At 36.7% G+C, this 21223-nt stretch overlaps 1 protein-coding gene across 2 annotated transcripts in view; it reads right to left on the reverse strand.

Annotated features, from left to right (window-relative positions):
* LOC145997313 (uncharacterized) overlaps positions 1 to 20428 on the reverse strand; it is a 46598-nt gene extending 26170 nt beyond the window's left edge. Inside the window, exons 1-3 of one of the 2 annotated variants that reach the window (XM_083134215.1) lie at positions 20324 to 20428; positions 11157 to 11202; positions 4548 to 4700 (exon numbers count right to left, since the gene is read on the reverse strand). In XM_083134215.1, the coding sequence (XP_082990341.1) occupies positions 4548 to 4700; positions 11157 to 11159 (156 nt within the window). In that variant the 5' untranslated portion in view covers positions 11160 to 11202; positions 20324 to 20428. Of the gene's footprint in view, positions 1 to 4547; positions 4701 to 11156; positions 11203 to 20244 lie in introns of both variants that reach the window. The other variant, XM_083134214.1, reaches the window with a different exon arrangement.
* Between the last annotated feature and the right edge of the window lie 795 nt (positions 20429 to 21223).

Genomic DNA, 21223 nt, shown 5'->3' on the forward strand with positions numbered 1-21223 from the left:
TTTGGAGGGATTAGAGAAGTTAGAGCAACAAAATGCCAAGTGTGTAGACCTTCGGGGAGAATACGTTGAATAGCCTGAAACTTTCGTGCCTGTAGCTAAAGTCCTTCTGGGTCGGGCCGAGAACTTATCAGCCCCCTCGTAACGTGAACCTTTCGGCTGGCATTCCAATCGTCTCACTGACACAACACACACACACACACTGCAATAACACAAACAAGTAACGGCAAGTGACCAAGAATAACACTCTTGCACACAGTACGAAATTAACACGCTCTTGGTTTACATCTGCTCGCCACTTTATTCACAGCTCTGTCTTCATCTAGTCGCGAAGGAACAAAAAACTCGAGCTGGGAGATTACGGATTGCAAGGAAGCTCACGAAAACCATTGACTTTTAAAGGTTTCATCTACAGCGTAATCTTGATACAGTGTTGCACATTCGAAACCTCCAAACGATCCTCATCGACACAAAACTCTTTCTGTACTTAAGCAGGATGTTACTGGTCAAAACTATGATTAAAATGTTTTATTATCTGTGGTTCTTAACATCGTTTCTAAAGCGTATTTTTTTGTGTATATAAGGGCAGAACTTGGATGAATTACAGATGAAGAATTATAACACAGGTTAGTGCTCGTTTTGCAATATTTATATACATGTATGGATATGCCCATAAAATAAGCGGGCATTACAGGCCGCAAATGTCGGTATCTCCGTCAGCGCCGCCCACCACGCTTCTCCCGATCTCTCGGCTGAAGATTGAAATGGACGCACGGTATATGAGTAAATACGGTATTAGAATACTGTATTTAAGAGAAAAATCTACATTCCATTTGCGAGATCAAAATACATATATATTGCACTCTTTTCTACATGGAAACCTCGAATATGCAATAAAAATCCCACTTGAATATTTATTTAAAAAATTAATTAATTAATTACTTTCCTTAAAACATGGTTTATGTGCTGGGGGTATGCACATCCAGACTCAATAAACGTGACATTTTTGGTAAATGGACGATTAATGAATGAATACACCAAGCTGGCTGGTATTTTCACAAAAGTAATACCAACATGCAGAATTTTATAATTACAGGCTATTTGTACAAATATTGATACCGATAAAGTTCCGATTAATCGGTTGCATTCCTAAAATTTACTTGTTTCCTTCAAATACGACATAATGTACCAACAAAGACCCTTTACGATATTTAGGTACCATTCAGTGCTTGATGCGTATCACAGAGGTGTCACAGCTGCAAACTTAAGTGTCTAAGTGTAACTGAACAACCAAATATCAGATGTCAAAACTGAGGAACTTACATATCTGTGTTTTTTCAGACCACACAAGGGGTAAAAGTATACATTAATCTAAAATATTATTTTATTTTTGCACTACAAATATTTTTTAAGTATAAAGCTTTGAATGTCTGTTGACGTCTCACTTCAATGTTTGACTATGTAAAACACACAAATTGTGAAGCTAGAGTTTTCTGATATGTATTCATCCATAAGCACTAAAATAACTGTGTTAGAATATTTTGCATCCACTCTTATGAATTTCATCTAGTATTAATTTCCATCCATAGTCACTGAAGTATCTGTTTTATCGGCTGATTTGATCTAATTTTCATTCATCCTCATCGTTATGATAGACAATAGTAGCAGAAAAGAATACGTACATATGCATGTACAGAGCATTCCGTGACATTCGCTACGAGACTCGGCAGCAAGCTGCCCGGCATCAGCGCTTGCCTTTCCCGGTAAACGGGGTACACAACAGTCGGCTATTAAAATCACAGTTTTCATATTGTGTATTAACCTTGACTACAGAAGGTGTTGAAAATGATGTCCCTCTGCTGCAAACACATTCCTGGCATCTCCGAAGGAAATTGGCATTTACACATGCAAGTTCGTCTACTGTAATTCTCCCGATTTCTCGTACAATGCTGTCTTTTAACTCACGGATGGTGTGCGGATTGTCTTTGTATACTTTATTTTTTAGATTTCCCCATAAATAAAAATCGCAGGCTGACCCTGTTACTCTAAACTTTTTATGAAGTTTAATATAGTGGTCCTATGTGGAACGGGAACAGCAGGAAATTTCGATGCAAAACGTCGTCACACTTCTCCACAATTCCTCTTTCCGAAGTAACACTCAACAAGATAAATCCTTTGTTGTAATGTAAACTTTTGTGGTGCCATATTAAGCCACAATCTTCAACACACGGACACAACACAACTTCCGAGGGAGGATTATACTGACGTCAGTCTGCAACGTCAACAGAAAGGGAAAGAGAGCGAAAAAAACAGACTGTAGCGTGCAACTGTCGTGGACCCGTTCACCGGGAAAGACAAGCGCTGACGGCAGGCCGCTTGCCGCCGAGTCTTGTAGCGAATGTCACGGAATGCTCTGTATATCTATCTCACTCTGTGTGTATGTATGTGTAATTTCTTCTCCATTGAAGAATTCGTAGGGTAACTATATACATAATTTACATACTATCCTGGTGCTTCAAGGGTTGTTAATGGAATTTTCCCCACCCCTGCCACACTTCTGGAAATTTTTCAAAAATACCACACTGGCAATAACTATTTCCTCTTTGAAAACCTCGAATTTTGTTCACAAAACATGCATACTGTATTGCAATGCTGAAAATGGGGTGAACAAAATCTATAATTTCCTTTCCTTTTTTATTTCATGACCATCGTATTAAAGAACTGATTGAGTTATTGATTTGTGGCTTTTCTGCATATTTTGTTTCCGATGAAAACACGAAATGTGAAATAACACATTGTGATGTTAATTTTTCATGTTTTTAAAAGGTGTGAGGTGCATTTTCCTACCCTGTTTTGTCACGAAATGAACTGCAAAATGAAAAAGGCAAAATTTATATAAAAAATATATATACACTAAAAATGTAACATTCCACCCTCTAATAGGGTCTTCTTCAGACAAAACTTCACAATATTTTGACATTTCATCAATATAATGGATTTGAAATTTTTGCGAGCACTCATAACGTTCAAATTAATGAAATTTTCTCACATTAATACTTGATATTCTACTGATTAAAAACAAAATTATGAATTTTTTTGAAAAACTTGAATAATTCATACACTTCTTTAATATTGTGAAGTTTCGTCTGAAGAAAACCATGATAAAGTGTGGAATCATTACATTTTTTGTGTATATATATATTTTATACTATAAATTTTGCCCTGGTCAGTATTTTAATGTTTTATTAACATGGAGACAAGGCTTAACTGTGTTACCATTGGACTTAAATATTTGAGAAGCAACAATGGACCCCTTTATACAACAATAAACTTAATATTCTAGTAAGGACATAAATGTGCTATTATAAGAAATATGTTTATTTTGTGTCATAAGTGCAGTTTTTAAATCAAATTTTGAAATATATTCACATTTTTAAAACCAAAATGTCACTTTATATATTGCTTTTTCAAAGCTATAACAGCGGAATTTTATTTTATTTACTCCTTTTGAACTCGAAATTGACACTGTTTTTGTACTGAAATTTTGCTCTTTTATTTACCAAAAATATGGCTCTAGCAATGATATGACGAAATTGATGAAGGGACATTTACAAAGAAACAAAGAATGCTCACGCCCATGCCGGAATTCGAACCTAGGAGCACTGGCAATGAAACAAACCATACTAACCACTACACTATATAGTTAAGCTGGTATTTATTTATTTATTTATTAAACACTACAGGCAAATACCCAATTGCAGTGCTTTGAGGTTAAGTTCTGAGTTCACATACATGTTGACAAAACAAAAGTAATCAAGGATTGGAAAGAGAAATCAAAAACAATGAGAAAAGTAACTATAAAAGGGAACAGAATAATCGTTACATAACAACAATATATAATACATTATATAGTATACATAAAATATACAACATACTTTGTTACATTGCTTTTATACAGGGTTCACATAATATGTTTGCTTTTAGGTCTAAATAGATCAATGTCAGGGGTATTATTGGAGACTATATTGTACAACGCGCACATCCTCCTCATGGGATCTGTTTCAGCCATCCTGGTTCTACCGCATGGAATTTGAAAGAGGTCATTTCTGGGTCTTAATTTTGAGTATGGAATGAACATAAACGTATTAAAGAACTATAAATATTTTTTTCACTTATCAATAAATGTACTTCAGCACTTTGCAGGTCTTGCAATTTTACAGGAACATGACATGAATGTCTCAAAATTACAGAATTCAAAGCAAGACAGAGATCACAGAATACAAATCTGACAATGAGAATCATTGATTAGTTCTAGTTTTGATGGAAGATTATTATAAATAGGTTGAAAATTCTACTATTTTGGTTGTCAGTACAATATGTTATCAAAAATATAAAATGTTCGTGTTATTTGATGATTCATAAGACATTATGGATGCTATCTTTCTGCAGAAATATGATAATAACAAAGTGCTGCGGAAAGTACCTACTAATTTGAGCTGTGACTCCTATCTGGCACTTGTTAATACCAACCATATGCGTAACGAACATACCTTCAACTCCTTTGTGTCAATCTTTCCACTACCTTCAGTATCAAACAGCTCAAAGGCTTCTTTGATATCAGTCTTCTGTTCTTCGGAAAGTTCAAACTTGGGCCCACCTGATTTCTTCCTTGCTCCCGTAATACTCTTTCTGAATGAAGTGGTCTGCAATGTACAATTATGATTAGCAAAGATTAGGGTTCAGTCGAATGACACTTTTTAATAATATCCATATTTTGACATTTCATCAATGTAATGGATTTTTGCTAACACTCATAATGTTCAAATTTATGAAATTTTCTCAAATTAATACCTGATATTCTACTGATTAGAAACAAAATTATGAATTTTCCTTGAAAAACTTGAATAACTCATACACTTCTTTAATTAATGTTGTACCCAAGTGACTGTAATATGATTCTCTTTAGAAAACAGGAACTGTATGTCTAGACATTTACGCTACAAAACCATGCCACACAAATTACACATTTATACACATAAAAATAGTAACAAAATGGCAAATTTGTACTAAATTGTAGGATATTAATAGATATATTGGATCAGTAAAATTTGCAATAATAAACTGATAGGTTAAAAAGTTTCTTTTAAGTTCAGTTTATGCTCAGATAGGCTAATTGGGACTAGACTTATGGTTTAAAGTGGGAATTCAACCACTGTGCAATGTAGCTACACTGGGAATTGAACCCAGAACCCCTTGTCTATAATAAGGGCTCAGAAGTTGAAGACCTATATATTGCCAAAAAAAAGACCTAAAAACTGAATGTGAATGTGATCCAAAATAATTAATAACTTCAGTTCTAATTACATATTTAATGAATATGCACGTCACCTCCTTATCTGACTTGAGATCTTTTCAGGCGCATGCTGTCTGGTCATATACACCATGCTGAAAGCTTCAAAACAAGATAAAGTTGCCACTTACACCTTCCAGACAAGTTACGGTTAAAGGACCTTGTACCGTACCTGCTTCAGTCGTCCAAAAATGTTTTCCTCTCATTTCAGGGATGGTTCAAATATATTTATTTTCTTTTTTATTTCTTTACTACAGAAAGGATGTTTAAGAGGTGATGAACTGATGATGATTCGAATTGAGAATGGGCAGTAAAAACCTAGTCGAAAGAAGGTAAAGTTGCAAAAAAAAAGCCGTCAAGACCTAAAAATAGGCTAAAAAAGGACCAATAATCCAAAAAATTCCGAAAAAGGACAAATAAAACCCACCTCTTTCTGGCCTACAATGACCCAAAATGAACATATATTATGTTGGGCCTCGTCTTTGGACACTAGGAAAAAAAAAGGATTTTTCCTCAACTTCCGAGCCCTACCTATAATGCACCAGTGTTGCCACAGCACCATTGCGGAGACTCAAGACACCAAGGTGCTTTTCTTTTTGCTTTGAAAAGGAAACTGTATTTAGATATTTCCTTTACTGAACCACAACATATGAATATGATCATTTTCAATAAAACAACACAAATATGGCAGGCTACGATAGCGACAAATGGCGGACCCACCCCATACTGACACCAAACTAGCTCCAGGTAAGAACATTTCTATGGGTGTCCGGTTATTTTTGGCAATACTCTCTTTTGGATTAGCAGTTTTTGCACTTTTTATGATTAAAAATACAAACTAAACATTATTGTTACCTAACAACAAATAGTCCCAGGGCGAGCCTCAGCTACTGGGCGGGTCCGCAGGATGGTGGATAGCGGAACGGTCTGCAGATATGCAGATTACGGACCATGACGGTTAGACCGGAGTCCCCCCGAGCCGAGGCGACCAGGTTATCAGAGTGTGGGAGTGTAGTTCTTGGCAAGACTACACTCATTAAATACCACAACGCTTGATAACGGCCTGGTGACATGGCGAGTAAGCACCGCCATTAAATAGGTGCTGCCCCCGCTTCCTTGTGGGTAGAGATTAACTCAAAGGCTAAGGGAAGGAAAATCCTGAAAGAAAACCATGGGTAGAGAGAGCTCTGTAAGGCGTGGTGAAGCCAATCTCTCTAAGGGAGTAAACCCAATACAAATCCTGGTCCTCCAGGTTGGGGGTTGAGGCATTGGGCTGACGACCCAATCCTCGGAAAATATCCGCTGTTCAGAGACCCAACAATGAGCCTCGGATATGGAAGGAAACCAGAAGACGAACATGGCTACGAGTTAAGGTAAATGATCTCAGGATGGGGACATGGAATGTGCGAACAATGCTACAAGCTGGTAAGCTACCAGAAATTGTTGATGAATTTATAAAATATAAGTTGCATGTTCTGGCACTGCAAGAAATAAGATGGCCTGGGAGTGGTCAGATAGACAAGGGAAACTGTACAGTTTTGTACAGTGGTGCTGAAACCAGAGGACACAGGGGTACAGGCTTTATAATAAGTAAAGAAGCTAGGATATCACTAATGGAATTCATACCAGTAAATGACAGACTGTGTAAAATTAGACTTAAAGGCAAGTTCTATAACATCTCCATCATCTCTGCTTATGCACCTAATGAGGATGCAGAAGAACTGGACAAGGAAAAATTCTATGACGAGTTGGACTTGTTAAATGAAAGTACAAGTAGACATGATATACTACTTGTCATGGGTGACTTCAATGCAAAAATTGGAAGAGAATCTGAAGTCAAAGAAGTGGCAGGAAAGAATTCTTTACATTCAGTCACCAGTGAGAATGGTTGGAGATTAATACAGTACTGTATACAAAATAAAATGCTTGCAAAAAGTACCCAATTCCCCAGGAAAGATATTCATAAAGGCACCTGGAGAGCTCCCGGCGGAACATACACAAACCAGATAGATCATGTTCTGGTGAACAGCAGATATGCCACATATGTTATAGACATTAAAACACGCAGAGGGGCCAATTGTGACAGTGATCACTTCCTAGTCAAATCTATATTGCGGCAACGATTGTCTAATATAGGCAAAATCAAGGGAAAAAGGAGAACTGGTTGGGATATAGAAAAGTTAAAGAAAGACAGCGATAAGAGAGCTTTTCAGGAACAAATACACCAACAATTAAGTGATGAGAATGAAAATAATAGCATTGAGGAAATATGGAATGATATGAAGAAAACTCTGACTGAAACATCAGAAGAGATATTAGGGCAAAGGAAGAGATCCAACAGAAAAGATTGGTATGATGAAGAGTGTAGAGTACTAATAGGGAAGAAAAATGAGTTACGGAAAAAGATGATTCAAAGAGAAACAAGAGCATCGATGAATGCATATAAAGATGCTAGGAAGGAAGCGACTAAAATCTGTAGGAGGAAAAAGACATATTGGATGGAGGAGCGAGTAAGGAAAATAGAGGAACATCAGACAGAGGGTAATACAAGACAAATGTACAAAGCTGTTAGAAACCTTAGTACTGGATATCAACCAAGGTTAAACGTATGTAAAGACAAAAATGGGAAGCTTATTACGGATCAAGCCAAATGTCTGGAAAGATAGTCAGAATATTTTCAGGAGCTCTATAAATCTAAATTTAATATAACAGATAATGCAGATGAAGACCAAACCCAAGTTACAGAATGTTAGGTACAAAGACCATCGTTTGAAGAAGTAAAGTGTGCAATATCAAAATTAAATAATAATAAAGCACCTGGAGAAGATTTGCTTCCTGCGGAGATATTTAAAAAGGGTGGAGAAACACTTTGGAAGAAAGTTCATGAGCTAGTTTGCATGATATGGGATCAAGAGAAACTACCATGCAGTTGGAAATATGGAGTTATCTTCCCCATCCATAAAAAGGGTGATAAAAGGAATTGTGGCAACTACAGGGGAATAACACTATTAAATATTGGATACAAAATATTTTCCAATATCCTATATATAAGAGCATCTAAGCAGGCAGAAGAAATCCTAGGGGAATATCAATGTGGATTCCGTCCAAATAGATATACCATAGATCACATCTTCACCATATCTCAAATTATGGAAAAATTCTATGAGCAAAATATAGATCTACACTTTTTATTTATAAACTATCAACGAGCATTTGATAGCTTACACAGAGCTGGGATCATGAAAGTATTCAAGAAAGTAGGATTTCCAGATAAATTAATAAGATTGATAAAGGTAACCTTGGAAAATACAACATGGTGCAGGGAGAAGTCTCACCAACCATTAACATAGAAACAGGGGTGAGACAAGGGGATGCTCTGTCCACCCTAATTTTCATTATTGTACTACATGATATTATCAGTCCACTGCAAAAAAGGGGGAGTATATTCTACAAAACAACACAGATACTTGCTTATGCTGACGATATTGTGATAATATCAAGGACACTTGCAGATCTTAAAAGCACTTTTTTAAAGATGGATAGTAAATCCAGAGAAATAGGACTATTAATTAATGAAACTAAAACAAGATATATATATATATATATATATATATATGAGAATGTCCAGATCGCCAGCCAGACGAAACTCTCGGGCTTTGAATGTAGGTACATATCACTTTGAAGGAGTACCCACTTTTACTTACCTTGGAGCTCTTCTACATAACAACATAGAAGAAGAGATTGTTAACCAAAGGATACAGGCTGGAAATAGACAGTATTATGCACATATAGAATTATTTAAGTCAAAAAACCTCTCTAGGAACACAAAATTAAGACTGTATAGGACACTTATTAGACCAGTTATAGCATATGGTGCAGAATCTTGGAAACTTACATCTATAGCAGAAAGCAAGGTAATGTGTTTTGAAAGGAAGATATTACGCAAGATCTTTGGCCCCGTTAGGAATGAAGATGGATCCTATAGAATTAGGAATAATATGGAGTTAGAAGGATTGATTCAATATGAACATGTGGTGAGATATATAAAATCTCAACGCTTAAGATGGGCACGACATCTGATGAGAATGAAAGAGGATAGGCTACCATGCCTGGTATTCAATCAGAAATTGTGGGGAACAAGGCCAAAAGGAAGACCGAGGGGAAGATGGATCGATGCGGTTGAGGAAGATTTGAGAAGGATGAATATACGCAATTGGAAAAATGTAGCTCAAGATAGAACGAGGTGGAGGAAGATTGTTTGGGATGCCAGAGCCCACCAAGGGCTGTAGAGCAAATGAAGAAGAAGAACAACAACAACAACAAATAGTACATGTACACCATTCACCAAGGTAACTAAAATTATGTTCATCCCAATAAATAATTACACAAAATAATAGAGCTGAGGTGATACCCTTACCAATGCTGATGCTTGGTAATTTTGATAGAATAGAATTTTGCATAACTTCCAGGATAATTAGTCTCTGCGAGTGTGTCATGTAGATTTTTTGTAGACACCACGAAAGACCCAAATGCCAGAAAATTATTAAAACCAATGCTTTCGAATAAATGAAAGATGACACTTTCTGTTACTAATAACTATGCCTCGGATTTTAGGTTTTTAACCTATTTTTTTTCCTTTACAGGTATTAAAGAAATAATAAGTTATGTTAGCGTTTCATTAAAAAATGCAACGACTGATGCAGTTTTATAGGACCTAAAAAAACCTATTTTGCTTCTTAGAACATATTTTAGGTTTATGCACCTAAATCAAGCCTTTTTTTAGGTTTTTATATATTTTTAAAGGTTTTACAGGATTTTTATGTCACACAGAGGCATTTGCTTAGTTTGGTCATGAAAAAATTCAATGACTGACATGTTTAAAACATACTATCTGTCGATTTCCCTTCCTCCAAGTCCATGGTGATTTTTCAAAGCTCAAATGTCTGGTGCCACTGTTACCTGTACAGTCCAAAGTGGTCTGATCTATGTGGTCTTGCTCACTTCTTGCGTCACTTCGGTGCGTTGTGGCATTCACACCTTGCAAACTAACATTCAGCATTAATGTTTGCAGCACTTTCTATGTTTCTGTAGAAATATAAGACGATCCTCACAGACAAAATTGCGGAGTTTGACTGTGGATAACATGAAAAAATATACGGCGAAAAGTGGATTTTAATAGCAAATTTCCAATGGTAAGTTCTGCCATCGCCAAAAGGTGAGGCAACACACATAACCTTACGCAAGTAAAAGGTCTCCTATTTTCATTGCCAGTGACTATACCTAATCAGCATTTTTCAGGAATTTTGAACTACTTTAATTTCTTTTAACTTACTTTACGATTTTTCAACCCTAACTTAAGATTTTTAGGACTTTTTTTAGGATATTTAGACCCTATTTTAGGATTTTTAGATGCTATTTTAGGATTTTTAGACACTATTTTAGGATTTTTAGACCCTATTTTAGGATTTTTAGAACCTATTTTAGGATTTTTAGACCCTATTTTAGGATTTTTAGAACCTATTTTAGGATTTTTAGACCCTATTTTAGGATTTTTAGAACCTATTTTAGGATTTTTAGACCCTATTTTAGGATTTTTAGAACCTATTTTAGGATTTTTAGACCCTATTTTAGGATTATTAGAACCTATTTTAGGATTTTTAGACCCTATTTTAGGAACCTAAAAGCACACTTTTTAGAACCTAAAAATCCGAGGTCTACTAATAACCACTGGTATTGGCCAATATCGATACACTGGCATCAGTATTGGCTCAGCCCTACAAAATAATATTTTTTCAGATATCAAACTTACCATTCTGTCTTATAGTTTATGCAAAACTATCAGCTTTATCAAGGATCTGAAAATGAAAAATATTCATTTTAATAAGTTGCAAGTCTATTTCATACAGGGTGTTTCTGTGACCTTGAATCAAACTGGCACGGTAGATGGAAACTGACCCAGGCACCAATATGAGATAAGTAACTCCAGTCCAGAAACATGTCATTAAAAAGCTATAAGTCCACATGAAGGGAAATTTCCCTTTTGCAGGGAAATTTGGGCCGAAATTTTAGTCAAAAGGGAAACTCGATGAAAAATACCACAATTTCAGGGAACTCTTAAGACATCTGACTACATTATTACAGTATATGTTAAGTTCCAGTTTCATATTCACATTTTCATTTTATCTGTTCTTTTTTTCTGCTCCCTTGAATATAGTCTGTATCTATTTATATTTCTGTTAAGTACATGGCTTTTCTGCACTTTCGGATAATAGTAATGATGAGGATTAACGATTAAATGGATTCCTTACCAGGATACAAAGCTCGGGACATCTGGTCAGGAAGCGATGAAAGTGACATCTATGTGAAAAATTTAACATTCTTTATTCACACGGACAAGGACCAACGGAAATACTACTACTACTACTGCCTCCACCACCACCACTAATAATAATAATAATAATTACAGCTACTGCTACTACCACTAATAATAATAATAATTATTATTGCATGATTTGCTTAGGTGAAGGGAAAAATTGGTCCAAAAAGGGAAATTGTGCCCTCATATTGTGGCAACACTGGTTGAGGCTGCCTATGACAGAGTTATATTACAACTGAAATATGTGGCTTGTAGATTTAATACTGACATTACTACAGTGTATCCTAGCATTCTACGGTAGTTGTACAAAATGGTGTCCCCAGTGTCACAAGAAGCTCTGTCGCATCTATTCTAACATCCCAGGAGTCGTTCTGACGATATCACAGTCAGCAAGGATTCTTGCCAGGAGGGGATGCAAGGGGACTTGGCTCGGCACCCAATTGTCAGCCATTTCTGCCAGGCCCTGAATGTCCATATTACATCTACAGGCCACATATTTCGGTTGATTTATTCATCTGTCAATGGCAACCCAAATTAGTTTTGCCTTATAACATTTAATGGTGCATTTCCGGACCGGGGTTCCTTATCTCATATTGGTACTTGGGCCAGTCTCCATACAACCTGCCAGTTTGATTCAAGGTCACGTAAGCAACCTGTATATTATGATCAAATACTAATAATGTTTTTGAATGTGAAGTACTCAATATGAAGGGTTACCAAATATCCTGTTTTCCAGGACATGTCCTCCACTTGGAGCATCACATACTTTGCTGTAAGAAAATACAGTTGGAAAAACGGAAAATTACAGGCAAAATTCAGAAAAAATTACCTATCCAGAGAAAACATATGTAATTGTGTTGGGTCATTACATCTCAAGCCAGATAGCATGTTTAGACATACATTAAACTCTTAACTATTTTTTTTTCTGCAGCTTGTGATAACATGATTATCTTCAAAGTTAGCTCACGCAGAAAAGAAAAATGATAGACACTTCCAGTATTCGTTATTTGAAAGATTGACAACACCACTTTCTGTTACGCATAACAAGAAACCAATTTTAGCAATTGTGTGAAACACTGGAAAAAAATTGAACACTAAATTTTAACATTCAATTTTTTCCAGAATAATAAAAATACCTGATGCACTGAAAGTTTTGTGATTTTTTTCAAATTCTCCTAGAAGAAAGACTAATTATCATAGAATTTTGGCAATCATTGTCATGAAATTTGAACCTTCCTTAGAGTAATGAGCATTGTTATTTATGTTGGAAAAAAACTGACTTTTCCCGGTTTTCCAGGTCTGTCGGCACCTGGGTAAGACCATATGATACGGAATATTTAAATATTAAATTTAATGTTTTAAAAATGTTTAAATATTTTTTTATAAATATGTTAAAAACTTGCCCTCCCCCCCAAAAAAATGAGACCCCAAGTTATGCCCCTTTCCTACATACCCATCATTTCACCATTTGGCCAATTTGGTAAACAACATAGTCCCTTTACAAAGGAATGGAATTTACATTGCAATATTCCCGTGTCATATGGTCTTACCTAGTGTATAGTATTTGATTATACAAGTCAAACACCATGATCCCATTGCGATCCCATAACAAAACTTCTAAGACTTGATGTTGAACTATGTATGTTTCTATATGCATATTTTAAAAATATAGGTTTTTGAAGAATTCAATTTTCAAAAAAATGTTTGAATGACCTTGCATTGAAAAAAATTTCAAAAGTAGTCATGTGATATTTATAATTAAAGCTCATAGCAAAAGCAACAATTTGGTTTTTATCCCAACCTTCTACGTCAATTCTAGCTTGATTTATGACTTTTTTTGTGATTACATGTGTGCCGAAAATTGTGCTTTTTTTCCATATTTCAGAGGGTTCTAACTGGCGAACTACAACAATCTGCAATTTTCCAGTTTTCCTACCTTAGGGTAGTACTTCATCACAATGAAGTATGAATAAAATTAGAGATGGTGAGGTGTTTTTCATTGGTTCACTTTACATGGAACGACCCTAGTGAGAATGAATGCAGAAGCAATTTGAAACCATCCTCAAACGAACCAGTACAGTTTTAATTTCAAAGAAGTCCAATTTATGGGTAAAATAAGATGTCAGAGGTACCTAACTCCCATTTCGGAAATTTGACGCATTACACAGACTACCACCTAACCTAACTACGAAAGCATTTATAGATATTTTTTTAATGCTAAGAGAACTAAACCTGACCTGCCTAACCTAACCACGAAAGCATTTAGGGTTGTTATTAAAATTCTAAGGGAACTAAACCTGACACTCCTGATTACAAAAGCACGTATTGAACAAAATCTTCTAACAATTTGCCGACAGGAATTATATAGAAGTGAAAAACCAGTGTCAAGGAAACGCGCAGTAAGTAATCACTTAAACTCTGCAGCAGGGGTGCTCGCAGGGGGGTTTCATGATGCGCCTGCATCATGGGAATTTATGGGGGAACAAAATTTTATACCAATTCTATATATCTTCACACAAAAATGTGGGGGATCGTATCGTTTGATTGACTTTTTATTGATTTTTAGTTTTGGTTATTATGTATAGTTTTCTACCTACCTGTGGGTGATCGCAGCGATAGGGTTGAAATGAAACACCACCTCTTATGCCTTTAGAATCGTTTTGGATGGAGTGGGAGGGGGCATGGTGTGGTATTCGCATTAATACAAGATTAGTCGAGCAGACAAACTGTGCAGAATAAGGTTGACTAACAATGGCAGCTAAAGTATCTAAAGTAAACATATATTGCTTAAATATGTCTGTATTATACAGTGACACAACCATAGGGGGACAGGGGGGTCATTGCCCCCAAACTTCGACGAAAGTCAATTCTAGAGGGGGCAAGGGGACAAAAATTGACTGCCAAGGGCAGCTGCAGGGTTGGGGGGCACAGAGGAGCAATTACCCCTTCAATTTCAAATTTTATACAAATAAAAATTCATTTTGTAAAATTTTCTTGCTTGCTTCACTCGCATTATCTGCTTTTCTTGTTTTCGTCAAGTTCAGAGCCATAGCTAGGGGCGGCGGGAATCGGCCATGTGCGTCAAATGATCTAAATGAAAAAAGTTGTGAAAGTGAGAATGCATTGGCACCCCATGATATTATTTGCACCTTATTTAGGGGCAAATATTGACGGCCAAGGGCACCTGCAGGGGTGGCACAGAGGGGCAATTACCCCCTATGATTTCTAATTTTATGTAAATAAAAATACATTGTGTAAAATTTTTCTTGGTTGCTTCGCTGCATTGTCTGCTTTCTCATTTTCATCAAGTTCGGAGCTGTAGCTAGGGGCGGCGGGAGTCGGCCATGGGTGCCGAATGATCTAAATGAAAAAAAAGAATTCCATGCATCCAGTGAAATTATTTGCACCCTATTAAATCAATATTGTTTTCAATTGCAAAAATTGGATTTAAAAATATTCTTGCTCGCTTCGCTTGCAATCTGCTTGTTTTCTGTAATGTAATGTATTTAAATAATATGTGTTGTATATTTGTATTGAATAAGCTTTCAATATGTACACAATTTAGTGTTAGCTTGTTGCATATGTATTTTCTTATTTTATGTCGCTCCATGTTGCATATGTGTAAAACATATGTTGTACATGAAAGTTACACATGTATCTTCGGAATGCATTTATCACTCATTTTCTGCCATTCAAAAATACAGTTTGTGTGCTTGATTTTCATTAATAGCTAATGTGAAATTGACGGTGTTGAAAAGATATTACAAATAGTTTGTTCCAAACAAATGCTTTAGCACAGACTTCTACCCTCTTTTTGCGTAATTTATGAGGATAGTAACGTCTCTTTGATAGTAGTAGTAGAAGTAGTAATAATAATAAAGCCATTATTATTATTGGTACGTTTATCCTGGTACTTCCCCCCCTCCAGACAAACATTCTGATATTATATTTTTCCGCAAATTTTGTCCAACAAAAATAATTTGAGTAATTAATTCGGCATAAACGGATGGTGGGGCAAATGTTCTACCTTTTTGGGGGGAGTGCATCATGGGCCTTGGGGGGGATGGGCACCCCTGCTCTGCAGTATGTGTTAACAGACGTAAATCGAACCATGTAAAAAATGCATATGTAACATGATGAAATCACAATAAAACAAAAGGAACTTGGGCCTGTTTAAGAATCATTAGATGTAAGACTAAAATAAAATCAAGTACAAATTAAAATGAATGACTTGATTTATTGGTAAAACTTCGGTATGGTCCCAACACCTCTCACTTGTTAATTTCGTCATTTTTAACATTCGTACTTACCTATTCTGCATTGCAAAAGTTTCTGCAATGTGTTATTTTGCTTTTTTTCATGAAAATAATTTCAATTTGTGACATGAGGAGTAATTATTGTTCTTCCGTAACACACAATATGGCATGACAGCTTGACTAGCGTGGTAGATCATCAGTGGGTATGCAGTGTTTCCAACCTTGTCAACCGAAAAATCCCCACAAACCATTCACGGATAGCCCCATGAACCATGCACAGATAGCACCACGAACCATGCACGGGTAGCCCCACCAACCGAAAAATCCCCACGAACCATGCATGCGTAGCTCCACAATACCATTCACGGATAGCCCCAGAAACTATGCACGGCAAGGTTAGGTTAGGCAAACATAGTAAAAATTGTCATCTTCTTGCAAAAAAAAAAAATGGCATGGTTAGAAACACTGACAGGGAGTACGTCATCAAATGTTCGCAACATTTGTTTCACGAAGTGCAAGCAAATGAAAGCAACAGCAATTGTGCGTCTGAGAGATATTTCTGTTGAAAAATACATGATTTCCCGGTGAAATAGATTCCACGATGAAAAAAACTACCTAGACGAACTTCTAAATGCTACAGAAACACATTTCCGTATGTAGTTTCTTGTGTAAAAATGAAGCAATCCGTTGGGATTATACCGAAGTTTTACCGATTTATTTTATTTAGCATTTCTGCCACTTTTGGCTAATTGCAAAGATGAGGATGAAGGCAAGACTCTACTTTACGTCCTTTTCCTAAGGAATACGTGTCATATATCGTTAGAAAGCTTATTGTATAAGGAATTCAACAATGTAAATCCCAAAGTGAGGAAAAATTACCTGGAGGAGGAAATCGATGTTGTCCGGATATGCGTAATTGAACGTACTGAGGAAATTTTTCGATAATGAAGCACATATTTAGTGGTGAAATGAGTGCTAATGGAACCTAACCTAACAGGCCTAATTTAACCTCGTAGGCATACCTCGTCTCCGTGAATGGTTCGTGGGGCTATCCATGCATGCTTTTTGGAGCTAACGTGAATGGTTTGTGGGTTGTGGGGCTACCCGTGCATGGTTTTTGGAGCTAACGTGAATGGTTTGTGGAGCTATCGTGAATGGTTCGTGGGGCTACCCTTGAATGGTTACTGAGGGTATCATGAACAGAAAGTGTAAAAAGAAAAAGGTACTTACCCGAAGAGATGCCGGCTGTCTGCAAGCACGGAAGCATCAACACGCAGAACGCAAACGAGCAAAGCACACGCATTCACAACGCAGATACAAAGACGAGCCTGCAGTGTTCTTAACTTCCATCGGGGCTAGACTCTACTTTACGTCCTTATTGCCTTTTGGTGGTAACCGATGGGAGTTAAGAACACTGCAGGCTCGTCTTTGTGTCAGTGTTGTGAATGCGTGCTTTGCTCGTTTGCGTGGTGATTGCTTCTTTGTGATCGTGGTGCGCTGTGCGTGTGTATGGTGCATGAAGAACAGGTTCCAAAAGCTTGTAGATAGTGTACAATACGTTTATCCCCAGTAATAATGTAGTGCATTGTTAAAAACTGTGCTTACTGACAGACTGGGTAAGTACCTTTTTCTTTTTACACTTTCTGTTCACGATAGCCCCACTAACCATTGATGGGTAGCCCCACGAACCAATCACGATAGCCCCACAAACCATTCACGTTAGCCCCAAAAACCATGCATGGGTAGCCCCACAAACCACTCACGTTAGCTCCAAAAACCATGCACAGGTAGCCCCACAAACCATTCACGTTAGCTCCAAAAACCATGCATGGGTAGCCCCACAAACCATTCACGACAGCCCCATGAACCATTCACGGGGACGAGGTTAGATTAGGCCTGTTAGATTAGGTTCCATTAGCACTCATTTCACCCCTAAATATGTGCTTCATCATCAAAAAATTTCCTCAGTACGTTCAATTACGCATATCGGGACAACATCGTTTTTTTATCGATTTCCTCCTCCAGGTAATTTTTCCTCGCTTTGGGGTTTACATTGTTGAATTCCTTATACAATAACCTTTCCAACGATATATGACATGCATTCCTTAGGAAAAGGACGTAAAGTAGAGTTTGGTTTGAGTTGGTGTTTTAAGTCCACTTTATGCACAGTAAGGCTAATCGGGACTGGGCCTACAGTTTAAAGTGGGGTAACATTATCGTATGGGCAAAACGGATTCCTTGAAATTTCCTTCAAATTTACAGGAGAAAGTACTTACGGAAATCATTTTCTTGAGCGTTTTGGAAGTTCCTGAATGTAGATTTGATCCATTTTAATGTGAATGCGTGTTGTTTTCTGCGAAAATCTCTGTCCGACACGCTGTTTCTCCTCACGCCATTTGCTTTTTGCATGAGAGTGCAATGTTCCGTGTGTTAAGACGATGCAACCCCGTAGCCAGTGTTTCAGCCTCGCCGTGTTTTCACTAGAACCACCTGTCGAGTTCGGAACAAGCCATTTTTTCCGAATTGGTGTCACTTATCGCACAACATTGTAGCAACATTGTGTTCCGACGTCACAGGAGAGAGGTTTTTTTATAATTTTTCTTTGTAATTATGCTAATGGAACCTAACCTAACAGGCCTAACCTAACCACGTAGGCATTCCTCGTCTGACGTCAGTATTCAAGGTTGCAAGATGGCAACATTGTGTTCGGACGTCACAGGAGAGACCTGTTAGGCAATACAAAGGTAACGCGTCTCTTAGCGAAAATATTATTTTTTATTTGTATTTATGCTAATGGAACCTAACCTAACAGGCCTAACCTAACCACGTAGACATTCCTCGTCTGACGTCAATATTCAAGGTTGCAAGATGGTTGTGCGTAAAGGAAGAGCATTAACAAATTTCGAAAGATAGATGGTTCCGACCCGAATGGGTGTCACTTATCGCACAACACCCTAGCAACATTGTGTTCTGACGTCACAGGAGAGACCTTTTTCATGTTAGTCAATACAAAGGTAACGCGTCTCTTAGCGAAAATATTATTTTTTCTTTGTATTTATGCTAATGGAACCTAACCTAACAGGCCTAACCTAACCACGTAGGCATTCCTCGTCTGACGTCAATGTTCAAGGTTGCAAGAGTGTTGTGCGTAAAGGAAGAGCATTAACGAATTGCGAAAGAAAGATGGTTCCGAATTGCGAAAGGAAGATGGTTCCGAATTGCTGTTTATGGACAATGAACGTGGTAAATCGCAAAGTTATTTCACAAGTTCTACACGTAAATGCGACGTATTAGCATAATTTCAAATAGGGGCACGACAGTAGATATTTTCCGGTGAACGAGGTTGCACCACTGCATAAATCGACAAAACACTCTCAGAACGCCCCCTAAACCAGTATGCTATCACGGCCATAATGTGTTACAGATTCGAAACAACAAGTAACCGTAAGTACTCGTAAATAGAGAAAATAAACATTATCTTAGTTAGAAATGCATTATTTCGCCTGAAGAAATGTTCCGCAACACGTTAGCAATGTAAAGAAGTCCGAAATATATGATTCGGAAGTGTTTTGCCCATACGATAATAGTACCTAAAGTGGAATCTGAACCACTATGTGCCTCCACCGGGTATCGAACCCGGGATCCGTTGAATACAAGGTGACGACGCTACCACTGCGCCATCGGGGAGGCCTGGATGTGAAGTAGAGTATTACCGAGTCTAGCCAGGATGAATGGTGAAAAGATGAAATAGATGAAGGTACAATCATAAACACATATGGACAGCACAAGGACGCCAGCCCCATAGAGGATTACCCTGGCTGCAGGTCCAGGCACCAGAGCCTTGTTGGTCTGCTAAATGCAGTCCAAGGTGTACTATGTGGAAGTGAGGATGACATTTGACACCCCATGAAACTAAAAAGCCATCATGAATATGTTAGCAGAACCGTAATTGTATCTCACAAATACAGCACGACCGATGAAAGGCTAACACGAACAATTAAGCAGCTACTTCAAAATCCAAGTACAAGGGATAAAACTTCAAGCATTACTACTTCTAACTTAACCATTTATTACCATCAATGTACAGTACGCAAGATTTCACACTTACCTACGCTTTTAAACTGAAATAACAAATGTATATATTAACAAAATAACAAAAGAACCAAATTTTAAAGTCATAACTTAAGTTGAACAGTAAAACGCGAATGACAAAAATGTTGCTATTAATTTCAGATAAACGTTCCACCTAGTAATCAGAAACTTACATCTAGCTTAAAATTTCCTTTTAACTGGGCTCTTTACAATACTTAGTACGGAAGAGAATAGATACTTTTTGTTTATTACCTGCTTCAATTACAAACAAAACAAAACGACAAACATATAAACGCTTCAACAACAGCTGTTAAGCGTTTGGGGTTACTTATTGCACCCGACCCAACTCAAAAGCACTCTTCCTTCCGCAAAAGAAATACGGCGCTTGGCCAATAGGGGAAGCATATTCGCGGATCCCACTCAGTTCAGCATAGGAGGAATAATTCTTGCTTCTGATTGGTCGACTTGGCGGAAGTGACCTAACACTTGTCTTCTGCTGGTATTTTGAAAGCAAAACACGTATTCTGCAGCCACACGATGTATTTGTTGAAAATGTAGCCTAATGAGAATTGTAAAATGTACACAATTTTCTAAAAATTTAATGAAAATGCGTATTTTTATTCTGATGGTACGTTCCTCGGAAGGTAACTGTATATATATATATATATATATATATATATATATATATATATATATATATATATATATATATATATATATATATATATATATATATATATATATATATATATATATATATATATATATATATATATATATATAGGAGAAAATAAAATCCATTCATTTAAATCGTAAAATGAATCTTTAAATATTCCAACTTAGCGAAGCTTTGTAAGCAAAATAATTCTTGTACGTCCTTTGATTTGCGTTTCATTTTTCTATCTGCGAGAAAGCAACAAAAATATACTTGGAATATTTTATCACTGAGTAGTACGGTAAATTACTGGAATAATGCCTGCTTCTGGCAAATTTGAATATTTTACAGTTCCCATGCCAAGACACCTAAATGAAATAAACATTACAAGTTTCACTATAAATCGTGAGATGGTACATAATTATTTGTACATTTTTAAAAATCAGCGGCTTCAAAATATTTATAGAAACCTTGTATAAAAATGTTCGTAAAATTTA

The sequence above is a fragment of the Lepisma saccharinum genome, chromosome 13 (assembly GCF_977018435.1).
Source record: "Lepisma saccharinum chromosome 13, izLepSacc3.1, whole genome shotgun sequence".
Taxonomy (NCBI): domain Eukaryota; kingdom Metazoa; phylum Arthropoda; class Insecta; order Zygentoma; family Lepismatidae; genus Lepisma; species Lepisma saccharinum.